Genomic DNA, 22,698 nt, shown 5'->3' with positions numbered 1-22,698 from the left:
AATCTGTTTCTCTTATTTGTTTGAAAACATAAACAAACTATTTATATTTTTCAAAGATTGGTCAAAGCATTTAATGAAGGAGCGTATTCAGTTGGAAATCATTTAAAGCACATTCAACCACCAAAACAAAATTCTGTTAGGATCTTCAAAGAAACAATCGGTTGAAACCACGAAACAACCGATTGTTTGGTTTGGAAGTTAAGTCAACCAAACTTAAACAGTTTTCAACCTTTTCAAAAACTCCTAAGAGTAAGACAACTGGTTGATTCGACAAAACAATAGGTTGTTTTTCACTTAGTTTGAAAAACACTTTATTTTAAAAAGGATTTAAAACACATTAGCTTTAGAATCAACAAAGTAGTGGATTACATATAAAACTACCCAGATCCCTCCTAAAACACAGCAGCAACACAGCCTTGTATCAAACACAAAGGATTTGGATTCTTCAAAGCTTAAATGAATTCTTCAAAGCACTTGATCACTCTTGATCAACACACTTTACTTCACTGTACCATACATTTGCGAAAATATATCTTTAACTGAAATATTATTGGGTGACCTCGTTAAAAAACCCTGATAAGGGAAAAAGAGTGTCCCCTAAGTTGTGTACAATACAATAATTAACTGAAATAAAAATTTAAATTTGCTCCGTTCCAAGTTCGAGGAATCGTCCCACCTTCTACGGTCTCGAGCTTGTACGCTTGTTTCCAAGCGCCTCTGTCACACGGTATGAACCAGTCCACTTGGGAGATAACTTGTTCTCTAGCTGGCAGGGGTGGGCTTTTCGCATTATCAAGTCGGTGACTTAGAACTGCCGAGGTTTCAACTTGGAGTTGTACTTGTACTCCACCTTTCTCTTCAAGGCTTCAACCTTGATGCGAACCTCCTCCCTGGCTTCATCTAGTAGATATAGGTTCACCTTTCTTTCTTCGTTGGATTCTTCAGCCACGAAGTTCTGGAAACATGGTGAGCTCTCTTGAATTTCTACAGGAATCATCGTGTTCGAACTATATACCAAACTAAAGGGTGTTTCCTTGGTGGTGGACTGTGGAGTGGTGTGGTAGGCCCACACAATTCTAGGAACTTCTTTTGCCCAAGTTACCTTGGCTTTTTCTAGTTTTTTCTTCAGACCCATGAGCAGAACTCGGTTCGCAGATTCGACCTGTCCATTCGACTGGGGGTGCTTGAATGATGCAAACACTTGCTTTATCCCAAGCTCTGTGCACAACTTGCCCAACTGTTGGCTTGCAAACTGGGTGCCATTATCGGACACCAAGCATTTTGGGATTCCAAAATGGCATACTATGTTCTTCCACACAAAGTGCTGGATCTTATGGGTCGTGATTTGTGCAACTGGCTCGGCCTCTATCCAATTTGTAAATTACTCAATGGCAACCACAAGGTACTTCATCTGTTGCACTTCTAAAGGGAATGGCCCCAGAATGTTGATCCCCCAAGTATGAAACGACCATGGGTTCTGTTTCGATCGTAACTCCTCTGGGGTCGCATTGTGCCAGTCAGCATGTCGCTGGAACTGCTTGCATTGTTGTGCATACCTTGTACAATCTTCCCTCATGGTTGGCCAGTAGTATCCTGCGGGAAAGGCCTTTAACGAAAGAGCTCGACCGCCAATGTGACTCCCACATATCCTTTCGTGGAGCTCTGTCATGATGCGCATGCATTGCTCACCACTTACGCAGGCCAGGATAGGGTGGGTATACCCATCTCTGAACAAATTCCCATCCACAAGGGTATACCTGCTCAAATTCTTCTTGACTACTCCGGCCTCTTTGGGCTCTAGCGGGAGTGTCCCGTCAGTCAAGTAGCGTCTGTAGGGTGTGATGAAAACCAAGTAGAGGAGGTGTCTGAGGCCCATGCCCAAGAAGCCCAAGCCAACCTATGAGCTTAACATCTTTCATGCCTCAAAGGGTTACTAGGAGCAAGGCTAAAGCTTTGGGAGATGAGCATCATTTGATGATTCTTTTTGTAATTACTTTTGTGTAGTTTTTAGTAGAACTTTAAGGGAAGGTGTAGATATTAAAAAAAGGGGTGCTAATGTACAAAACAAATCACACCTTCCATGTGACATAAAGAGTAGGTGTAGATGTAGTTTTAGGAGGTGCCAAAATAGGAAAGCAAGTCACACTTCTCATGTAACTTGAAGTTGGCGCCGAATTTGAATAGTCTTGGTTTGAATTTTGCCTTTTCATTTTCAACCCTCTTCTACTATAAAAGGATGTGCCATGCTCTTGTAAATTCAGAATTGGAATTTTAAGAAAGGTTACTCTACTAAAATTGAGAGAGAATTGTGAGAGACTTGTTCTCCTTCTCCTTGTCTCAACTTGTGAGTGATTGGGGGCTCCAAGTGGCGGCAATTCCTACACTTATCTTGGAACATTCATCTCCAAGTGGCGTGTTCATCCCTTCCATGGATGATATCCACATAATTCTTTCTCATTCCATCTCCATTTCCATTTCCTAGTCATGTCTTTGTAATTTCAATCGGTAGTTTGTGTTCTTATGTTGTGTTCTTCATTTCATTCGCTTGTTCTTATTCCTTTTGTGTCTTCCTTTTCAATTCTACACTTGTAGCTTAGTTTGATTCGGTATTTGTGTTTCATTTCCTTGTGTTGTTTCGGTTCAATGTGGAATGGCACTCAATCTTGAGTTTGGTTCATCTTTTGGAAGACTTTGTTCTCCAATGATGTTTCCTTAAGTTCCTTTACTTGTACCGATTTGTTTGTCTTTTATTATAACTCCTAATTGTCATCATTCTTCACATGTATTGTTTTTCCATATTCTGAAAAGTGCCTATGCTTGATTTAATTCACATCATGTGGTATCTAGAGCTATGGTTGTGTGCAAATTTTCTTTTGAGTTGATTGACACTTTAATTTTGTTTTTTTGAGTTAGCTATTTTGTTTTTGCTTTAATTGAGTCTTTCTTGTTGTTGTAATTGTTACAAATTCATTGTGTTTGAGTCATTTTGTTTTTTAAATCCATATATGTTTTGTCAATGTCATGTTTCTCCTATAATGTCATCACTTCTATGTAGTACTTTTCTTGCTAATTTTTGGTTACTTGAGTGCAGTTTTCTATTTCTGTTTTTGATCCTTTGGTGCATTTTATTTTTAGCTTTGAGTTGAGGCTTGTGTATTAGATCTATACAAGTTCATATACATCACTTCTATTGTGTCTTTGAAGTCTCTTAATTCTGTTTTTTAATTCCAGCATAGGTTTTCTTTGTTTTTCAGATTTTTGTGCTGACTGAAATTCCTTATGAAATTTAATTCTGTTGGAAAAAATTTCTGAAACTCTGGATTTGAGTAGTTTGAGGTGTTATAAAAAAAATGGAAAAAATAGTGTACCAAAATTCAAAATACAAAAAAAAAATCATAAATCAAATACGTACAGAGTGCAAAAATATGACTCTGGAAAAACAATGAGTGGCAGTGATTTTAAAAACTTTATCACAATTAATTGGCACACTGTTTTTGTGTGATTCTAGTGCCTATTTTGAGATAAGATCTTGAATTTTCAGTGGTTTAAATTTCAACTTCCAGTTTGCATTATCTCGTTCTAGATAATTTTTTCAAGTCACGCACAGTTTTTACACAAATTCCAGTAGTACTGTATTTTGGTTTTTCTTCATCTATTCTAGTACTATTCTTTAGGTTTCCTTTGTGTGCTATCTTTTCATTGAGTTCCTTATTTTCTTGCTTGTCTTTTTCATTTCATATTCTTTCCAAGTTTTGTCATATCTTTTATTCTTTTTTGGTTTAGCTATTTCTTGTTACACCTTTTTCTTGCTTGTCTTTTCTTGTTTCCTCAAGTTTTGTGGTGATTTGTTCTCTGAGTAAGTGTAGTTTGCTTTGGCATCTTTCACTTGAAGCTAATCCAATCCACAAGGAGACTTGGTTAAGGAATGAAATATTTTCTTGGAGTGGTTTGAGTATATTTCTTGCCTATTGTCGCAAGTTTTTTTGTATTTTATTGACTAACAAGTTTTCTTTAATTGTTTTCTCTTTGTGTTGTTTGTTTCTTTGTTATAATGGCTAATATTTCTAGTGGAGAATATTCCTTGGTGTCATAATTCTTCACATATATTGTTGTTTCCATATTCTGAAAAGTGCCTATGCTTGATTCAACTCACATTAGGGTGTCATCCAGGTTTCACCTTCTTCAATTAGGCAAACATGCAACGACTGTTCCCTTGGGAATGTGTACGCGCTTATTGATGGAAAATTCATGGAGCTCTTCTTAGAATCATGTGAAAAATGGTGCGGAAGCCATGGTTGTAAATGTGAAAGATCCTCCTAGGAGCTACGGTGATCTTGAAGGTGCATGATATGTATGGAAGTAGGGAGGTTCGGCCAGCCCTATGGTAAGTGAGGAAGATGAAGATTAGAGCCTAGAAACTAGGTAGAAGCAAAGCATGGCACAATGTTGGCAGCATAACTTTACTCTCATTAATCTTCCAAAGTACAAGAGAAGGCCTTCCCTTTTATAGGCTAATGGACCGTAAAAGCTAAGCTAATTACACATGAAATGTGAGGAAAATGAAATGCAATGAGAGGACACATGGCACATGGACCACATGGCCGGTCATGTGTGCTAAGGTTCTAGAATATGCACAAAATCTAGGGTAAATCACATATAAGACAAGTTTGTGCTTTCTAACACTACACTAATTACTAAGCCACCCCTAATGGGCCTCCATGTAACATGTATAAGGCCTTCTCTCTTCCATCCGTGGCTGCATCCATTTGGGCGTGAATGTGCTTAGCCATTGACCTTGTAATAGGGCCTAGACGGTCTAGGTCTCCTCCTAAACGCTCCATGTGTAGCCTTCCCTCATCATGTCCTAGATGCTCCCTTCTTGAGTCTAGACGCTCATCACGGTCTAGTTTTGGGTTTTGGCTTCCGTGGTGAGGTGTGCTTGGCCCTCCTCCATCATCCCCTCCCCCTTGGAAAGGATTTGTCCTCAAATCCAGCTCGTCATCATCATTGGTACCTACAAATGGAGAAAGATCAATTACATTAAAAGTGCCATGTACTCCATATTCAAGAGGTAGGTCCAATTTATATGCATTGTTATTGACTCGCTTGAGAACTTGAAAGGGTCCATCACCTCGGGGACTTAGTTTGGACTTCCTTTGAGTTGGAAATCTATCTTTGCGAAGGTGAAGCCAAACTAAGTCTCCTTCCTCAAAAATTATTTCCTTCTTCCCTTTATTGTTGTATTTTGTGTACTTCTCATTTTGTTGTTGTATTTGGAGTTTAATCTTCTCATGCATTTTCTTCACAAAGTCGGCTTTGATTACTCCTTCCTTATGCACAAATTCTTGTGGATTAGGAAGAGGCAACAAATCCATGGGTGTGAGAGGATTAAAACCATATACTATTTTCAAAGGAGAAGCATTAGTAGTCTTGTGAACTACTCGATTGTAAGCAAACTCAATGTGGGGAAGATACTCATCCCAAGATTTATGGTTGCCCTTCATGATAGCCCTAAGCATAGTCCCAAGAGATCTATTGACTACTTCGGTTTGGCCATCCGTTTGAGGATGACAAGAAGTTGAAAATTGTAGTCTTGTTCCAAGTTTGCCCCAAAGAGTTTTCCAAAAGTGGCTTATAAACTTGGGATCTCTATCGGATACTATACTTCTAGGGAGACCATGAAGTCTCACCACTTCTCTAAAGAAGAGTCTAGAAATATTTTGAGCATCATCTACCTTGTGGCAAGGAATAAAATGGGACATTTTGCTAAAACGGTCCACTACCACAAAGATAGAGTCATGGCCTCTTGCAGTCCTAGGAAGTCCTAAAATGAAAGCCATGCTAATGTCTTCCCAAGGAGCATTTGCAATCGGCAAAGGGGTGTAGAGTCCATGAGGCATTGTTCTAGACTTTGCTTTTAAACATGATATGCATCTAGAACAATGTCTTTGGACGTCTTTCCTCATGTGTGGCCAACAAAATTTTGCTTTTAAAAGGTCTAGAGTCTTATCAACTCCAAAATGGCCCATGAGTCCCCCCTCATGTGATTCCTTGACAAGGAGTTTCCTATGTGTGCCTTGGGGAATGCAAAGTTTTCCTTCTTTAAAAAGATATCTCTCGGACACATAGTAACCTCCTTGCGCTCTATGTTGACATTGGGCATAGATGGATGAGAGTTCTTGATCTTCTTGATAAAACTCTCTTATGTGATCAAATCCAAGAATTTGGACACCCAATTTTGAAAAGAGTGTATGCCGCCTTGAAAGAGCATCGACCACTATATTGGTGCTTCCTTTCTTGTATTTGATTACATAAGGAAATTGTTCAAGAAATTCCATCCATTTAGCATGTCTCTTGTTGAGCTTGTGTTGGCCCTTTAAATATTTTAAAGACTCGTGATCACTATGGATGACAAATTCTTTGGACACAAGATAGTGTTCCCAAGTCTTTAGGGCTCGCACAAGTGCATAGAGCTCTTTGTCATAGGTGGGAGAGTTGAGGGTGGCACCATGGAGTTTTTCACTAAAATATGCAATGGGGTGTCCACCTTGCAACAATACCACACCTATGCCTACCCCCGATGCATCACATTCTATCTCAAAAGTTTTGGAAAAATTTGGAAGAGAGAGAATTGGTGCATTGGTGAGTTGAGCTTTTAGCCTTTGGAAGGCTTGCTCATGCTTTTCATTCCAACAAAATGCAACATCTTTTTTAACAAGTTCATTCAAAGGAGAAGCTAGACTAGAAAAATTAGGCACAAACCTTCTATAGAAGCTAGCTAACCCATGAAAACTTCTTACATCACTTACATTTTGTGGAGTGGGCCACTCTCGGATGGCTTTGATTTTCTCGGGGTCTACATGCACCCCCTTTTGTTGACAATGAAACCTAAGAAAACTACACTATCTACACAAAAGGTACACTTATCCCTATTGGCAAAAAGACTATTTTTCCTAAGCACTAGAAGAACTTCCCTAAGGTGACTTAGATGGTCTTCTAGGGTTTTACTATACACTAGGATATCATCAAAATAAACTACTAAATATTTACCTATGCAATCTCTCAAGGTGTGATTCATAAGCCTCATGAATGTACTTGGGGCATTAGTGAGCCCAAAGGGCATCACCAACCACACATATAATCCAAATTTGGTCTTAAAAGCGGTTTTCCACTCATCACCTTCTTTGATTCGAATTTGGTGATATCCACTTTTAAGGTCAATTTTGGAGAATATGGTTGACCCATGTAATTCATCAAGCATATCATCAAGCCTTGGGATTGGATGCCTATACTTGATGGTGATGTTGTTGATTGCTCGACAATCACAACACATGCGCCATTTTCCATCCTTTTTGGGCACCAACAAGACAGGTACAACACAAGGGCTTAGGCTCTTTTGAACCCAACCCTTCTCCAACAAGTCTTGAACTTGTGATTCTATCTCCTTGGTTTCCTCGGGGTTTGTTCTATAAGCAGGCCTATTTGGTAGGCTTGCCCCCGGAATGAAGTCAATTTGATGTTCTATACCTCTAATGGGAGGGAGTCCAATGGGCTCCTCATTAGAGAATATATCTTCAAATTCACTTAAAAGTTTTTCTATTGGAGGAGGTAGATTCATGAGTTCACTACTTGTGGCAGTGCATGTAAGTGCTCCTTTACAAAAGACAAGGCTTGGTTGTTCAACAAGAAACAAATTTTCAAAAACGTTTTCAAAAGGCTTTTCTTGTTGAGCAACCTTGTGGGAAGGAACACTTTTCTCCCACGCCTTCCTATCCCTAAGGATTTTCTCTTTTTCTAGCGCTCTTTTCTTTTTGTTTTCCTCTTCCCTCTTATGTTTCATTTGTATTTGGTTTTTCACCACTTGAGAATGTGGTAAAGGACTAAGTACAAATTTCTTATGTTTGTGGGTGAAGGAAATCTCGTTAGTGAGACCATCATGCAAGGTTTTCTTGTCAAATTGCCATGGTCTCCCTAATAAGATGTGGCAAGCTTCCATAGGCACTGCATCACATAAAACTTTGTCTTTGTAGTTCCCTATGGAAAACTTGATTTCCACTTGCTTGTCTACACTTAGTTCCCCATTTTCATTAAGCCATTGAAGTTTGTAAGGTTTTGGGTGAGGAACTATTTGTAGATTAAGCTTTTCCACCATTCTAGCACTACAACAATTACAACTAGATCCACTATCCACAATGAGGGAACATATGTTTTCTAAAACATTGCATCTTGTATGAAATATGTTCTCTCTTTGTGTTTCCATGGATGTGCTAGGGTGATTGTTGAGGGTTCTCCTAATCATAAGAAATTCTCCCTCTAGTGGAGCTACCCTCTCATCCTCTCCCCCTTCCTCTCTCTCACTAGGCTCATCCTTGCCACTAGTGTATTCATCTACACCCTTAAGAAACAAAGTCCTTTGGTTTGGGCATTGTGCTTGCACATGCCCTCTACCATAGCACTTGAAACACTTAACATCTCTAGCTCGGATGGGTGGGGTTGAGGTTTCTTTGGTTAAGGGTTTGGTAGGTTCTTTTGGTTTTTCTTTTGATGTACTACCCTCCCTTCTAAACTCTTTCTTGGGATAAAAGCTAGAGTAGGAACTCACCCTTTGACTTGAAGTTTTGCGCAAGATTTTTTGTTCAACTTTAATGCAAAGTTGAACCAAGTCATTCAAGTCTTGGTAAGGTAGGAGTTCTACCCTATCTCTTATCTCAAGTGATAGGCCACTAAGGAACCTAGCAATGGTGGTGTCCTCCTCTTCCCTAATGGATGCTCTCATCATGTAGAGCTCCATTTTTTGCCTATACTCTTCCACACTCATGTTCTTTTGTTGGAGTCTTTGGAGCTTGTCCATCAACTCCCTATGGTAGTAGGAAAGTATGTGGCGATGTCTTAGGGCTCCCCTAAGGTCATTCCAATATGCAATGGGAGGTTCCCTATGAAGACGTCTTTCTCTTTCGAGAGAGGTCCACCAATACATGGCGTTCCCTTGGAAACTAAGGGCGGCTAGGGGTACCTTTCGTTCCTCACTCACCCTATGGCAAGCAAAGAGTTGTTCTACTTTCATCTCCCAATCTAGGTAGATTTCTACATTTTCTTTTCCATGGAAGTGAGGTAGATCTACTCTAACCTCCCTTGGCCCCTCTTGTTCCCTTTGCCTATTTCTTCTAGGGGGTGGTTGGTAATAGTCATTGATTCTAAGGCTTCCCTCCCCTAGAGACTCATTACTCCTAGATGCATGAGTATGAGATTTCTTTGATTTTTGTGATTTTTGTGATTTCTCTTCTTGAGCTTTAGCCAACTCATTAATTTTAGTCTCATTCTCCAATTGTCTAAAAGAAATCATTTGCACAGCTTGTGAAACTTCTTTCAAAAGAGTTTTAATAGATTTTACTTCACTTTCAATAGACTTTGGAGAGTGAGGAGAAGAAGACATGGCTAAAGTTTTGTGTTTACAAGTATTTTACCTTGAGAAAATTTAGGAAAGTCAAAGAAGGTAGTTTTCCAGGTAAGGGAGGTGAGTCACAAAGGACTACTTAAGTACCAAGCCTTTGCCTTAGCCAAAAACTATCCCTCAATGCCTTCACACAAAGCTTTCTCTTAGTAAACTACTTAGAACACAATGAAGTTGAGAAATCAGATTTTAATGCAAGAAAACAATGCAAGCTAACTAATTAACCAAGCTAGACGAAATAACAAAGCTTAAACAAGGCAACCACACATGCAAAGCGTAACTAATTAAGCAAGTAATGTAATTAAAAACAATTAACAATTGCTAATTAAAACTCTACACTAGTCGGCCCTAGGTGAGGCTTCTTGGACACTTGGAGCCCTTGAAGACACACTCACCGTCTAATCACATAATTAAAGAAGTAATTAACACAAATTAAGTTGCAAAGAAATTAAGAAAACTCCCTTTGTTGATCCTCTTTTTGCTATTGGCACTTCCTTGGTTGTCTTTTCTTGTTGGGCCCTCCAAGTGTTTGTGGTGTTTTGAGAAGTGTTTGATTCTGCCTTTGCCTTTGTTTCCCCTTAGAATTAAGGACTTAATTCTCCAATTCCAGCACCTATCAAGAAGACTAGACCTTAACCAAGTCAAATTTCCACTCAAATAAGCACCAAAAGAGACTAAATTCCAGCACCAAATTTAGAGGCCAAAGAATAAAAGCAAGAAACAATTTAATTGAAGAAAACAGTACCACACAAATGGAGTTAGATTGTGACAACTAGAAAGAGGTCCAAAAAAATATTAGACAAGCAAATAAAGGTACTCAAATAAAGGTAGGCACACAAAATGAATCCTAAGAATAACACTAGAATAGATTTCAAAATAAAAAAAACAGCACCACTGGAAAATTGTTGTGGGCCAGAGGACGTGTTTTTTACCCCAATTTATGCTGAGCTTCCCTTTTAGAATTTGCCTCTGAAAATTGATATGCAAAAGATTCAAGATCTTAACTAAAATCTGGCGTTGGAATCACTCCAAACGCATGAGCCATTTTTTTTTAATAAATTTTTCAATTTCAGTGTTTAGTTACGCCAACTGTAGCCAAAATATTTATCATTTTTTTTCTATTGACTCTTTTGAGCTGATTCTTTTTTTTTTCTTTCCTGTAACAGCCTAATCTTGCATATTCCAGAGAATCAAAAATTTCCTATGAGTGAAAATAATTTTCTGAAACAAAACAGCCAGCACAGAGAATGTAAAACAGGGGATTCTGGAAAAACTGGAAACAAAAACAGCAATAGAGCAAAATATAAACACAATGGAAATGATGAAAAAAGAATTTGTGTAAGATCTAAACACAAATATGAAATCAAACTAAAAATAAAAGGCACCTCACAGCAGTTTCAAATCAAGCAAAATTACCCAAAATCAAGAAACAATCAAGTCAAACAAAGGACTACTATGAGTTGATGACATTGTGGATGAACATGACTTGACAAAACATATATGGATTCAGTAATTAAAAGACTCAAAGAGCAAAAAATGAACCAAATAAAAGTGCAATAAAGACTCAAATACCTAAAATAAAAAACAGCAACTCAAGGTATATGGAATCCTATCACAAATTGTACAAGGATTGTTCAAGATCAATTGAACAAAGTGCACCGGTTGGATCTTCCAAATAGCACACCAAATCAAAGTAAAAATTAAAAAAAAGCAAGACAATTATAGAACCAAGATGAACAACATGAAATAAAGAAGAATTCAAAATGAAAAGACCAAGAACTACTCATCTTTGAAGAACCTATGCTCATGAAAATGATGGCAAATTTATGGAGCTCTTCTTAGAATCATGTGAAAAATGGTGCGGAAGCCATGGTTGTAAATGTGCAAGATCCTCCTAGGAGCTATGGTGATCTTGAAGGTGCATGATATGTATGGAAGTAGGGAGGTTCGGCCAGCCCTATGGTAAGTGAGGAAGATGAAGATTAGAGCCTAGAAACTAGGTAGAAGCAAAGCATGGCACAATGTTGGCAGCATAACTTTACTCTCATTAATCTTGCAAATACATGAGCCAAAACACAAGAGATGGCCTTCCCTTTTATAGGCTAATGGGCCGTAAAAGCTAAGCTAATTACACATGAAATGTGAGCAAAATGAAATGCAAATGAGAGGACACATGGACCACATGGCCGGTCATGTGTGCTAAGGTTCTAGAATATGCACAAAATCTAGGGTAAATCACATATAAGACAAGTTTGTGCTTTCTAACACTACACTAATTACTAAGCCACCCCTAACGGGCCTCCATGTAACATGTATAAGGCCTTCTCTCTTCCATCCGTGGTTGCATCCATTTGGGCGTGAATGTGCTTAGCCATTGACCTTGTAATAGGGCCTAGACGGTCTAGGTCTCCTCCTAAACGCTCCATGTGTAGCCTTCCCTCATCATGTCCTAGATGCTCCCTTCTTGAGTCTAGACGCTCATCACGGTCTAGTTTTGGGTTTTGGCTTCCGTGGTGAGGTGTGCTTGGCCCTCCTCCATCACTTATTCTGGGCGTTTTCAACGTTTCTTGAGTCAATGACTGGTGACTCCTCTTAACGCCTTCCGAGGTTCTTATTTGATGGGCTTCTACTGTGCTACCTGTGGTGGTTCGAGGTGTCCTCAGGGTCTCCTGTATGACTGTCTGCCCCCTTTCCTGAACTGACGATCTTTGCTAGCAAGTCAGCTCAGGCATTTTGTTCTCTAAGGACATGTACTTGTTAAAAAAGATGGCTTTAAACTAGAGGGGGGGTGAATTGTTTAAAGAGGGTTTTCGCAAACTTTTCAAAACTAGAATGAATTTATCTCAGGAACCAATTGATTCAGCAATTCAGTTAGCCAAAACAGCAAGCAAAAGCTGTAGTACCAGAAAAACAATCGGTTGTTTCGTAGAAACAATCGGTTCTTTATACCAGCAAACAACAAATAAACTGAATTTAAAGAGTTAGAGATAGAGAGATTGTACACAGTTGTTTATACTGGTTCACTCCAAACCAGAGCTACATCCAGTCTTCTCAGAAACCCTGAGGAAATCCACTAAGCAATCACCACTTGATCACTTACACAACAACCAAGAGAATGACCTGAACACCTCAAGAAACACACTCTCCTTGGCCAACACTAAGATTGCTGATCTTGAACACCTCAAGAACACACAGCCAATCTCAGCAAACATAGAAACGAATTGTTCAACAGAGTACAAGGATTACACTTGTTACAAAAGATAATCTAAAATCAATACAAGCATAATCCTATTCCAACACTTTGATCAATCACAAACTCTTAGCAATCTCAGCACTTTGAAAAAAAAAACTCTTTGGAAAAACTTTGTCAAAGATTCTTAATTGTCAAATCTGTTTTTCTGAATTTATTCAAAGATGTAGTTTGTTATCAAATCTTAACAAACTCTTAAATTGCATTAAAAGATTGGTCAAAGCATTTAAAGACTGGAGCGTAAACAGTTAAAACATTTAAAGCTCAGTCAAAGAGAAAGCAGTTTTTCTGTTATGGTCCCAAAACAAACAATCGGTTGTTTCCTCGAATCAATCGGTTGTTTTGGTACTTTAACAGTTCAACCATTCAAAACAGTTTTCAATTTTTTTTCTCAAAACATCTAAGTATAAACAATCGGTTGTTTTAACTTAGTTTGAAAACATTTTACTTTCACAAAGATTGAGAATGCTAATGCTTTAGATTTAATCACAGGGTGGATTACAACATATAAACTACCCCATAACAAAGCTTAAACCAGCGCAACAACATCAAGCATAGCAAAGGCTTCAACATCCTTCAAAGGATTTGGATTCTTCAAAACTTGAACACCACAAGGTTCAACAATCTCCCCCTATTTGATGAAGACAAATCCCTGATGCTTGTGTTGTACCTGATTAAATCTGAAGCAGTTCCTGCAATAGAACTTTGAGCAAAACATTGAACTTCTGATATTTTTTGTTAGCATACAGATAAACAGTTAAAGTTCAAAACACCTAATATCAGAAACATATTACATCACCCAAACTGTTTTATCAACTGAAAACAGAAACTTAAAACACAGCATATATCTCCCCCTATTTGTCTTCACAAATAGACAAAGATAAGAGATCAAACAAGATATTGTTTTTATTACATCAGAATTAAAGCAGCAACAGCAGAAGGAAGGAAATTTTAAAAAACCAAGAATATCAGCCAAAAACAATCGATTGGTTATCGAAACAATCGGTTGTTTTTCCTTCATTCTTCTTCATCAGCAAACTGAAGATCAAAGATTTGATTCTGAACAGCTTCAATCTGTTCATCCAGAGTCATAAACCTGGCATCCATGTTGTCAAACCTGGTGTCAATCCTTTGGAAATTACTAACACAGAGATCATGGAGGCTCCTTTGATTTTCAGCAAAGCTATCAAGCCTATTCACCATGAGTCTTTCAAAAGACGACATGGTTTGCATCCTTTCTCCTTGATGTCCATCATCAGCATTTGGTCCAGCATCTTGAAAATCTTCAGGTGGATCTTCATGTTGAACATCCATATCAGCAGGTTCATCTTGTTCAAGATTAGCAGCACCACTAGATGAGGCACCATGATCACCATCCTTGCTTATCCATTTCCCACCTACTTTGGTAAAACCCATCTTGCTGAGTGATCCATTGTTCAACTCTTGAGTTGACTTGACCAGCTCAGAAGTTTCATCTTCAAGATTAACTTCAAAATAGATTATAAATTTAGATATCAAAACAGCATATGGATAATGATAATCACCTAACCTCATGGATTTTTGCATGTGTTCTTTGATTATATGAATCCAATTGATCTTGATTTTCTTGGTGATGTAGAAGATATAAACCAGATCTTCTTCAGTTATCACAGAATGATTACTCCCCCTTGGAGTTAGAATCCAAGTTACAATGAAAGCAAGCAATCTCTCATCAAGTTTCAAACCTCCAACCGAGCATGTATTAACTTGAGCATGATTATTCTTCAAGCAACTTTTGTAGAATTGGATTTTGTTAAAATCCTCCACCACACCAAGGTTTCCCTTGTTGATTCTCAGACCAGAGAACTTAAGTCCAGCAACAGCAGTCCATACTTCATGAGTTATCTCCATTTCTACACCTTTCACATGAGAAACTAGATTGTTTCCCTCAAACTTCAAGTTTGTGTAGAACACCCTCACCAAATCTGGATAAATGTTTCCCTTCATCTCCAGGAACTTTCTGAGAGATTGATCCTTGAGCAGCCTTCTCACATTATCAAGCTTTTGACTTTTCAGCCAATCAAAGCATACAACCTTGGGGTTGTTTATCTTCTTGATACTTGTTTCATACCTATACTTCTCAATGAGATCATTGTCTCCAGAAAACCAGCCTTCTAGCCTTCCTCCAAACCTTACAGCCCTGGTTTTGACTCTCTTTGAGGTTGGAGGAGTTGATTCCATGACAGCAGAGACGAAAACAGAGGAGAGCACACTTCACAAAATTTTGCAAGAGATGTTGCGAGAGATATTGCAAGAGATGTTGCAATTGGTTGTTCTCGTGGAAGAAATCTGCAGCAGATTTTATAGCAGTAAGAGAATCAATATGAATTTAATTTCATTAATGGGTACCTGGTTTTCAGAGAGTGAGCACTTGACTCTGCTCTGCACAGAAAATGTCAGAAAAAGCTGAAAATCACATGGTCTTCACATGTGATCTTTGACTAGTCATTAAGGCTCTTGAATTTCCAAGATTTTGGAATATATTCCTTTATAGCTGTTGTAACTTCTTTCTAAACATAGTCAGCTTTCAACACAGATCCTTTGACCAAGATTCTCTCTTTTAAATTGATCTGCAACGGATAGAAATTCAAAATAGCAATTAAAACAATTTCTTCATAGTGCTGTCAGACTCAAAACAATCGGTTGTTTTTCTGCAACAGTTAAAAACTTGATTTTGAATTTTAACCATGAGCAGAAGCAGTTTAAAGCATATGACATTGAAAAAAAAATTGTTTAACCATAAGAAAGAACTTTGAAACAAAAATTGAGAACAAATAAAGGAAAGTCTTATCCTTATGTTGATTCTTCAATGAGCCATGTGCTTTTTGATCAAGAAGCTTCTCTTCACTGTTGAGGTCTTTTGCATAGTATTGATTCAGCTTCAATGACTGCCTTTTTCTTCAACAGCTAGATCAGATGACTCAATTCTTCTTTTTCTCTTTATTTTTCCTGCATAAACAATTTCAAGTAGCAAGATTTGGTCTCCTTACAAATTTGGGTCCGTTTGACTTTTCTTTGCAGTTAGAAACATCACATCCCTTAGGAATCCATTTCATAAAACCTCTTGGAACAGAATATTTTCTAATTTTACATAACCTAACAGAGTGGCCTTTCTTCATGCAGTAAAAGCATGTAACAACTGGTTGTTTCGTCTTAACAATCGGTTGTTTTTCTGATTTTCTTGAAAAACTTTTTGAAAACCTATCTTGCTTGTTCTGTGGATTAAAGCCTAAACTAGCCTTTCCAAAAACATAGCTTTGAGATGTCAAGACATTCTCAAAGTTTGATTTCCCCTTTGAAAGCTTGTCCACAGTTTCAACAAGATAGTGAACCTTTTTCTCAAGATTTTCACAATTTGTGCAAATGAGAGTATCACACTTGCAAGAGGCATTTTTGAAATGATTTTCCAATTTTTCAAAATCACTTTTTGCTTTTTCCAGATCCTCTTCAAGTGATTTAACTTTCTTTTCAAGCCAACTGTTAAGATCTTTCAATCGGTTTTTTGAAAGAACCAATCTATTAGCTTCATCATGTGTTTCTTGAAAAGCTTCAAGTAATTCACTATAATTTTGTTCATTTAAGGAAACACATGAACTTACCTCACTTGAGCTGCAAGATTCATCATCATTTTCAGCTACCAAACATATGTTTGCTTTTTCATCTTCACTTGATGAAGAACTTGATGATGACACCTCATTTTCATCCCAAGCTATGTAGGCTCTTTTTGTCTTGCCTTTCTTCTCCTTGTAACTAGTCTTTTTCTCTTTGCTCTTGTTAGGACAATCTGCCTTTATATGACCTTGCTCACCACAACCAAAACAAGTATAGTTATTTGAATTGAATTCATTGGGTTTCTTGTTTCCATACCTATCCTTGTTGTTGTCTTTATTGCGGTTTCTCTTTAGGAATTTGCTGAATTTTCTTGACAGCAAGCTAAGGTTTTCCTCATCACTAGAATCTTGTTTTCCCTTGTGTTTGGATGCTTTCAAGGCTATGCTCCTTGTGTGCTTATCTTCACTCTCTTGAACATTGAGTCTATTCATCTCTGGCTCATGTTCCCTAAGCTTAACAAAAAAAGAAGCAACACTTAATGATGTTAGATCTTTAGATTCGGAAATAGCAGTTACCTTTGGTTGCCATGCTCTATCAAGACATTTCAAGATCTTGATGTTCAGCTCTTCTTTATCAAAGATCTTGTCTAGGCTCATAAGGTGATTGATGATGTGCGTAAACCTTTTCTGCACCTCAACAATTGTTTCTCCTTTAAGCATTCTAAACATCTCATACTCTTGGATGAGAGCATGCTTTCTAGCTCTTTTCACCTCATTTGTTCCTTCATGAGTGACTTCCAAAGTGTCCCACATTTCTTTTGATGATTTGCATTGCGAGACCCTGAAAAACTCATCAGAATTTAAAGCAGAGGTTATAATATTTTTGGAAATGCAATTGAATTTGGCCTTTTTGCTTTCTGCATCAGTCCATTGAGACCATGGCTTCTCAGTGACAGATCCATCATTTTCAAACTTTGGGATAAAAGGACCATTTTCAATTGCATCCCAAATTCCTTTGTCAAGAGATTCCATAAATATTTTCATTCTTACTTTCCAAAACTGGTAGTTCAAACCACAAAACAAAGGTGGTTTGTTAATTGAAGCATCTTCCCCAAAAGGTAGTCTATCAGCCATTTAAAAATATTTTTAGGATCAACTTGAATAACTTTCACGAACCAAGCTCTTGATGCCAATTGTTAGAAAATATGGCTTTAAACTAGAGGGGGGGTGACTTGTTTAAAGAGGGTTTTCGCAAACTTTTCAAAACTATAATGAATTTATCTCAGGAACCAATTGATTCAGCAATTCAGTTAGCCAAAACAGTAAGCAAAAGCTGCAGTACCAGAAAAACAATTGGTTGTTTCGTAGAAACAATCGGTTCTTTATACCAGCAAACAACAAATAAACTGAATTTAAAGAGTTAGAGATAGAGAGATTGTACACAGTTGTTTATACTGGTTCACTCCAAACCAGAGCTACATCCAGTCTTCTCAGAAACCCTGAGGAAATCCACTAAGCAATCACCACTTGATCACTTACACAACAACCAAGAGAATGACCTGAACACCTCAAGAAACACACTCTCCTTGGCCAACACTAAGATTGCTGATCTTGAACACCTCAAGAACACACAGCCAATCTCAGCAAACATAGAAACGAATTGTTCAACAGAGTACAAGGATTACACTTGTTACAAAAGATAATCTAAAATCAATACAAGCATAATCCTATTCCAACACTTTGATCAATCACAAACTCTTAGCAATCTCAGCACTTTGAAAAAAAAAACTCTTTGGAAAAACTTTGTCAAAGATTCTTAATTGTCAAATCTGTTTTTCTGAATTTATTCAAAGATGTAGTTTGTTATCAAATCTTAACAAACTCTTAAATTGCATTAAAAGATTGATCAAAGCATTTAATGACTGGAGCGTAAGCAGTTAAAACATTTAAAGCTCAGTCAAAGAGAAAACAGTTTTTATGTTATGGTCCCAAAACAAACAATCGGTTGTTTCCTCGAATCAATCGGTTGTTTTGGTACTTTAACAGTTCAACCATTCAAAATAGTTTTCAATTTTTTCTCAAAATATCTAAGTATAAACAATCGGTTGTTTCGACAAAACAATCGGTTGTTTTAACTTAGTTTGAAAGCATTTTACTTTCACAAAGATTGAGAATGCTAATGCTTTAGATTTAATCACAGGGTGGATTACAACATATAAACTACCCCAGAACAAAGCTTAAACCAGCACAGCAACATCAAGCATAGCAGAGGCTTCAACATCCTTCAAAGGATTTGGATTCTTCAAAACTTGAACACCACAAGGTTCAACAGTACTAACTCGAACACCGCAAAAGTCTCCTTTAGAATCTTGACATACTCTAGGTATGCGGCCATCTGAGGGTCTTTGGCCTGGTATTCTCCCGTAATTTGTCCTGTTACTAACAGGGAGTCACTCTTTGCCAGCAAACTCTTAGCACCCATCTCTTTGGTCAGCAACATTCTTGCAATCAAGGCCTCATACTCAGATTTGTTGTTACTAGCCTTGAAGGCAAAACGTAGGGCCTGCTCAATTAGCAACCCATTTAGTCCTTCCAGAATGACACCAACCCCATTACCCTGCTGGTTGGAGGATCCGTCTACAGAGAGGACCCATCTGAAACATGCTTCCTCTTGGTGTGCGGCTGCCAAGGAGAGCTCTACTATGAAGTCAGCATAAACCTGGCCTTTGATAGGTCCTCTCGGTTCGTACAGTACATCGAACTCTAATAGCTCAACCGCCCAACGCACTATTCGACTTGCCACATCGGGCTTCTGTAAGGCCTTGTGAATGGGGAGGTCTGTCATTACTATTATGGTGAAACTCTGGAAGTAGTGGCGAAGTCTTTGCGTTGAAAACACCACTGCCAGGGCTGCCTTTTCTATGGCCTAGTATCTCACCTCAGGCCCTTGCAAAACTTTGCTGACAAAATATATTGGCTTTTGCGCATGGTCCTGCTCCTGGACAAGGACCGAACTAATCGTCCGATCTGTGACGACGAAGTACAACTGAAGCGGGGTACCCATCTGTGGCTTGCACAATACTGGTGGGTTGGCTTAATATTCCTTCAACTTGAGAAACGATTTTTCGCACTCCTTGGTCCATACGAACCTGTTGTTCCTCTTTAAACACTGGAAATAGGGGTGCCTCTTGTCCCCTCCTGCTTACACGAATCGAGATAAAGCGGCCATCCATCCTGTCAACTGTTGCACTTCCTTCATCGAGATCGGACTCCTCATGGCTATAATCGCAGCGCACTTCTCAGGGTTTTCCTCTATCCCACGCTCAGTGAATAGGAACCCTAAGAACTTGCTTGACTCTACCCCAAACACACATTTTTCGGGGTTTAGTTTCAGTCCATACTTGGCTATCGTGGTGAATAGCTCCTCCAAATCAGCGGCGTGCTGGTCCTTCGCCTGGAGGTGACCACCATGTCGTCCACATATGCCTGGACGTTTCGCCCTATCATGGATGCGAGCACTCAATCCATCAACCTCTGATAGGTTGCTCCTACATTCTTGAGCCCAAAAGGCATCACCCTATAATAGTAATAGGAGAGCTTCATCATGAACGTCGTCTTGCATTCGTCCCTGGGATGCATTCGGATCTGGTTATATCCAGAGAAAGCATCCAGGAAGCTAAGAAGTCTACATCCTGATGCGCTGTCTACCAGGGCGTCAATGTTGGGCAGCGGGTAAGAGTCCTTTGGGCAGGCTTTGTTCAAGTCCGTGAAGTCGACGCAGATCCTCCACTTCCCGCTGCCCTTCTTGACCAACACTATGTTCTCCAGCCACCCTGGGTATTGGATCTCCGTGATGTGGCCAGCGCTCAGCAGCTTCTGGTTTCTTCCCTGATGACCTGACACCTTTCATCATTGAACTTCCTCCTCCTCTGGCCAACAAGTATGACCTGTGGGTCCATGGTGAGATGATGACACAAGAAATTGGGGTCAATGCCAGGCATGTCTGAGGTTGACCATGCGAAGGCACCTAGGTGCCATGTTATGACCTCGTAATCTGGTCCTGCGCTTCTTTGCCTAAGGATTTGCCAAGTTTGAACTTCTTACCCCTAACCTCTCTCACCAGCACTTCTTCTGCGGGCTCGGGTCTTCTCTCCCGGGAGATCTCGGCACGGGTGACCCCTTTCTTCCCTTGGAGATTGGGAGGTGACGACGTACATTTCTCTCCTTGTTTTGAGGTTGTTCTCATAGCACCTTTTGGCCTCCTTCTGATCAGACTTGATAGTGATCACCATTCCCTCAAGGGAAGGAAACTTCATCTTCATATGCCTCGAAGAGGCTACTGCTCCGATCCAGTTCAAAGTGGGCCTGCCCAAAAGTATGTTATAGGATGAGGGAGCATTAACAACAAGATACCTTATGTTAACAGTGCGGGAAGCCGTGCCTTCAATGAAAGTTGTCCTCAACTCTACGTGTCCACACACTTCTATCTTGTCTCCAGCGAAACCATACAAACAACCATCGTAAGGTCTCAACTGGTCAGGAGATAGCTGTAGTTTGTTGAAGGTCGACCAGAGCATTACGTCGGCCGAGCTTCCCTGGTCGACAAGGACACGGTGTACCTTTCTTCCCACAGTTACCACTAAGATCACCACTGGGTCATTGTCGTGTGGGATCACATCCTGCAAGTCGGCCTTGGTGAAGATAAGGTCAGGCTTGGGGCTTTGGTCTGACTCCTGGGCTTCTACTGCCATCACTTCTCTGGCATATTTCTTGCGTTGGGAGAAGGTGCACCCTCCTCCTGAGAATCCTCCAGAGATTGTGTTGATCTCCCTATGGATGGGCATCTCGTGCCCCTGATCTTCTTCTGGGGCTGCTGACGTCGGACCCCCCTGCGGTTCTTGTAGGTATTCCTTCAAGAAACCATTCCTCATCAGTTCATCTAACTGGAATCCTAACGCCAAACAGTTGTGCAGGCTGTGGCCAAAGGCTTGGTGGAACTCGCACCAAGTGTCTTTGTTGGGCCCTAGCCTCTTGTCGGTCTTCGATGGAGGCTTCAGTCTGTCTGCCACATTAGGGATGGCAATCAGCTCTAGAAGGTCCATTCGAACACTGTGTCTGGTTGGGGAATTTTCGTTTATACGTGCCCTGGTCTAAGGCTTCCTTGCTTCATATGGCGGCTGTTTCCCCGTGGCTTTCTTCTCTGTCGTGGCCTCATGTACCCTCACAGGCTGAGGACGACCAGTTCCTTGAGGTCAGACTGGGCCAATGCTTTCGCGCTTTTTCGTGACCTCTTCCTCTGCAACGATGTGGGCTATGGCTCTATGATGGATCTCGCTTTACGTCTTTGGTTGACACCTTATCAGAGAGTCACTGAAAGGTCCTGACAGCACTCATCGTCTGAAGGCATGTATCGTCATGTCTTCGTCTTTGGTGTGCAGCTTCACCACCAGTGCCCCGAACTTGTTTAAGAAGTCTTTCAAAGGCTCACCCTGGTATTGCTTTACGTTAAAGAGATCGTAAGAGACAGGAGGGGGAGCCTAGTTGAACATGTACTGTTCTCTGAATAATGTTGAGAATTGGTCGAAGGAGGTAATGTGTCCATCTGGGAGAGGAGACTGATGAACCAGTCCAACGTTGTGACTGAGAACGTACTCATAAATAGCTTACAGTGCATGGCGTCGTTCCCTCTTGAGATCATCATCTGGATGTGGAAAGTCGTGATATGGGCTTTTGGGTCCTCTACGCCTGTGAAGGCGATCTTTGGACCCATGAAGCTGACTGGTATCTCAAAGTGTCCATGATTGCTTGCGAAAACGGCATGGGGCGAGCCCTAACCAGTATGGGCAGGGTTCGCTCATCAGTTGTACGCTCACCCATGCATTGCAAATCTCTGCGCAATTCTTCATTGGCCTTGCACAGTTCCTCATTGTTTGCGCGTAACGCTGCCAAATCATCCTGGAATCGGTTCTGGCTGGCTACCTGTTTGGCTTGAACCTCAGCCAGAATCCTATTCTGGTTGGCCTTGGATGCTGCTACAGCTTGTTGGAGAGCGTGAATGGTCTTCATGAGTTGTTGCATGGACACGCTGTCTCCTTCTTCTAGTGAAGATGCACCTTGCCTCGTATTCCTCATGTTGCTGGATAGCTCTCAACACGATTGTGAATGGGACCTAGTTTTATCAGGCCCCACGATGGGCGCTAAATGTTCTCGCTGGTTGACTCAGTAGCTGTTGACTTCAAAGGCAGATGGTGGTTTCTGCTCTTATTTCCTGGTGGTTTTTGCTCTCTCCTTGGGTGGTCGAGAGTGGCTCCGTTGAAACGTAGGGGGCCCTACCAATTGATTGCACTCCGACGATCAAGTCAGTATTGGGGCTAAGAAACAATAAGTATGTAAAGCAATTTCAGTAT

The 22,698-nt window shown here is 39.8% G+C and overlaps 3 protein-coding genes across 3 annotated transcripts; all 3 read right to left on the bottom strand.

The window, feature by feature from the left end:
* Positions 1-805: 805 nt before the first annotated feature.
* On the bottom strand, positions 806-1,135 carry LOC137829149 (uncharacterized). Its single transcript, XM_068635943.1, has one exon. It carries the CDS (start codon positions 1,133-1,135, stop codon positions 806-808), a length of 330 nt encoding a protein of 109 aa, XP_068492044.1.
* A 17,458-nt stretch (positions 1,136-18,593) lies between these two features.
* Positions 18,594-19,136, bottom strand: LOC137829148 (uncharacterized). Its single transcript, XM_068635941.1, has one exon. The coding sequence runs from the start codon at positions 19,134-19,136 to the stop codon at positions 18,594-18,596; it is 543 nt and encodes a 180-aa protein (XP_068492042.1).
* Positions 19,137-20,397: 1,261 nt separating this feature from the next.
* On the bottom strand, positions 20,398-21,393 carry LOC137829147 (uncharacterized). The gene has a single exon (XM_068635940.1). It carries the CDS (start codon positions 21,391-21,393, stop codon positions 20,398-20,400), a length of 996 nt encoding a protein of 331 aa, XP_068492041.1.
* Between the last annotated feature and the right edge of the window lie 1,305 nt (positions 21,394-22,698).

This window comes from Phaseolus vulgaris, chromosome 7 (assembly GCF_000499845.2).
Source record: "Phaseolus vulgaris cultivar G19833 chromosome 7, P. vulgaris v2.0, whole genome shotgun sequence".
NCBI lineage: Eukaryota > Viridiplantae > Streptophyta > Magnoliopsida > Fabales > Fabaceae > Phaseolus > Phaseolus vulgaris.
Note: the sequence above shows the minus strand (reverse complement) of the source record. Positions and strands in the feature narration are given on the sequence as shown.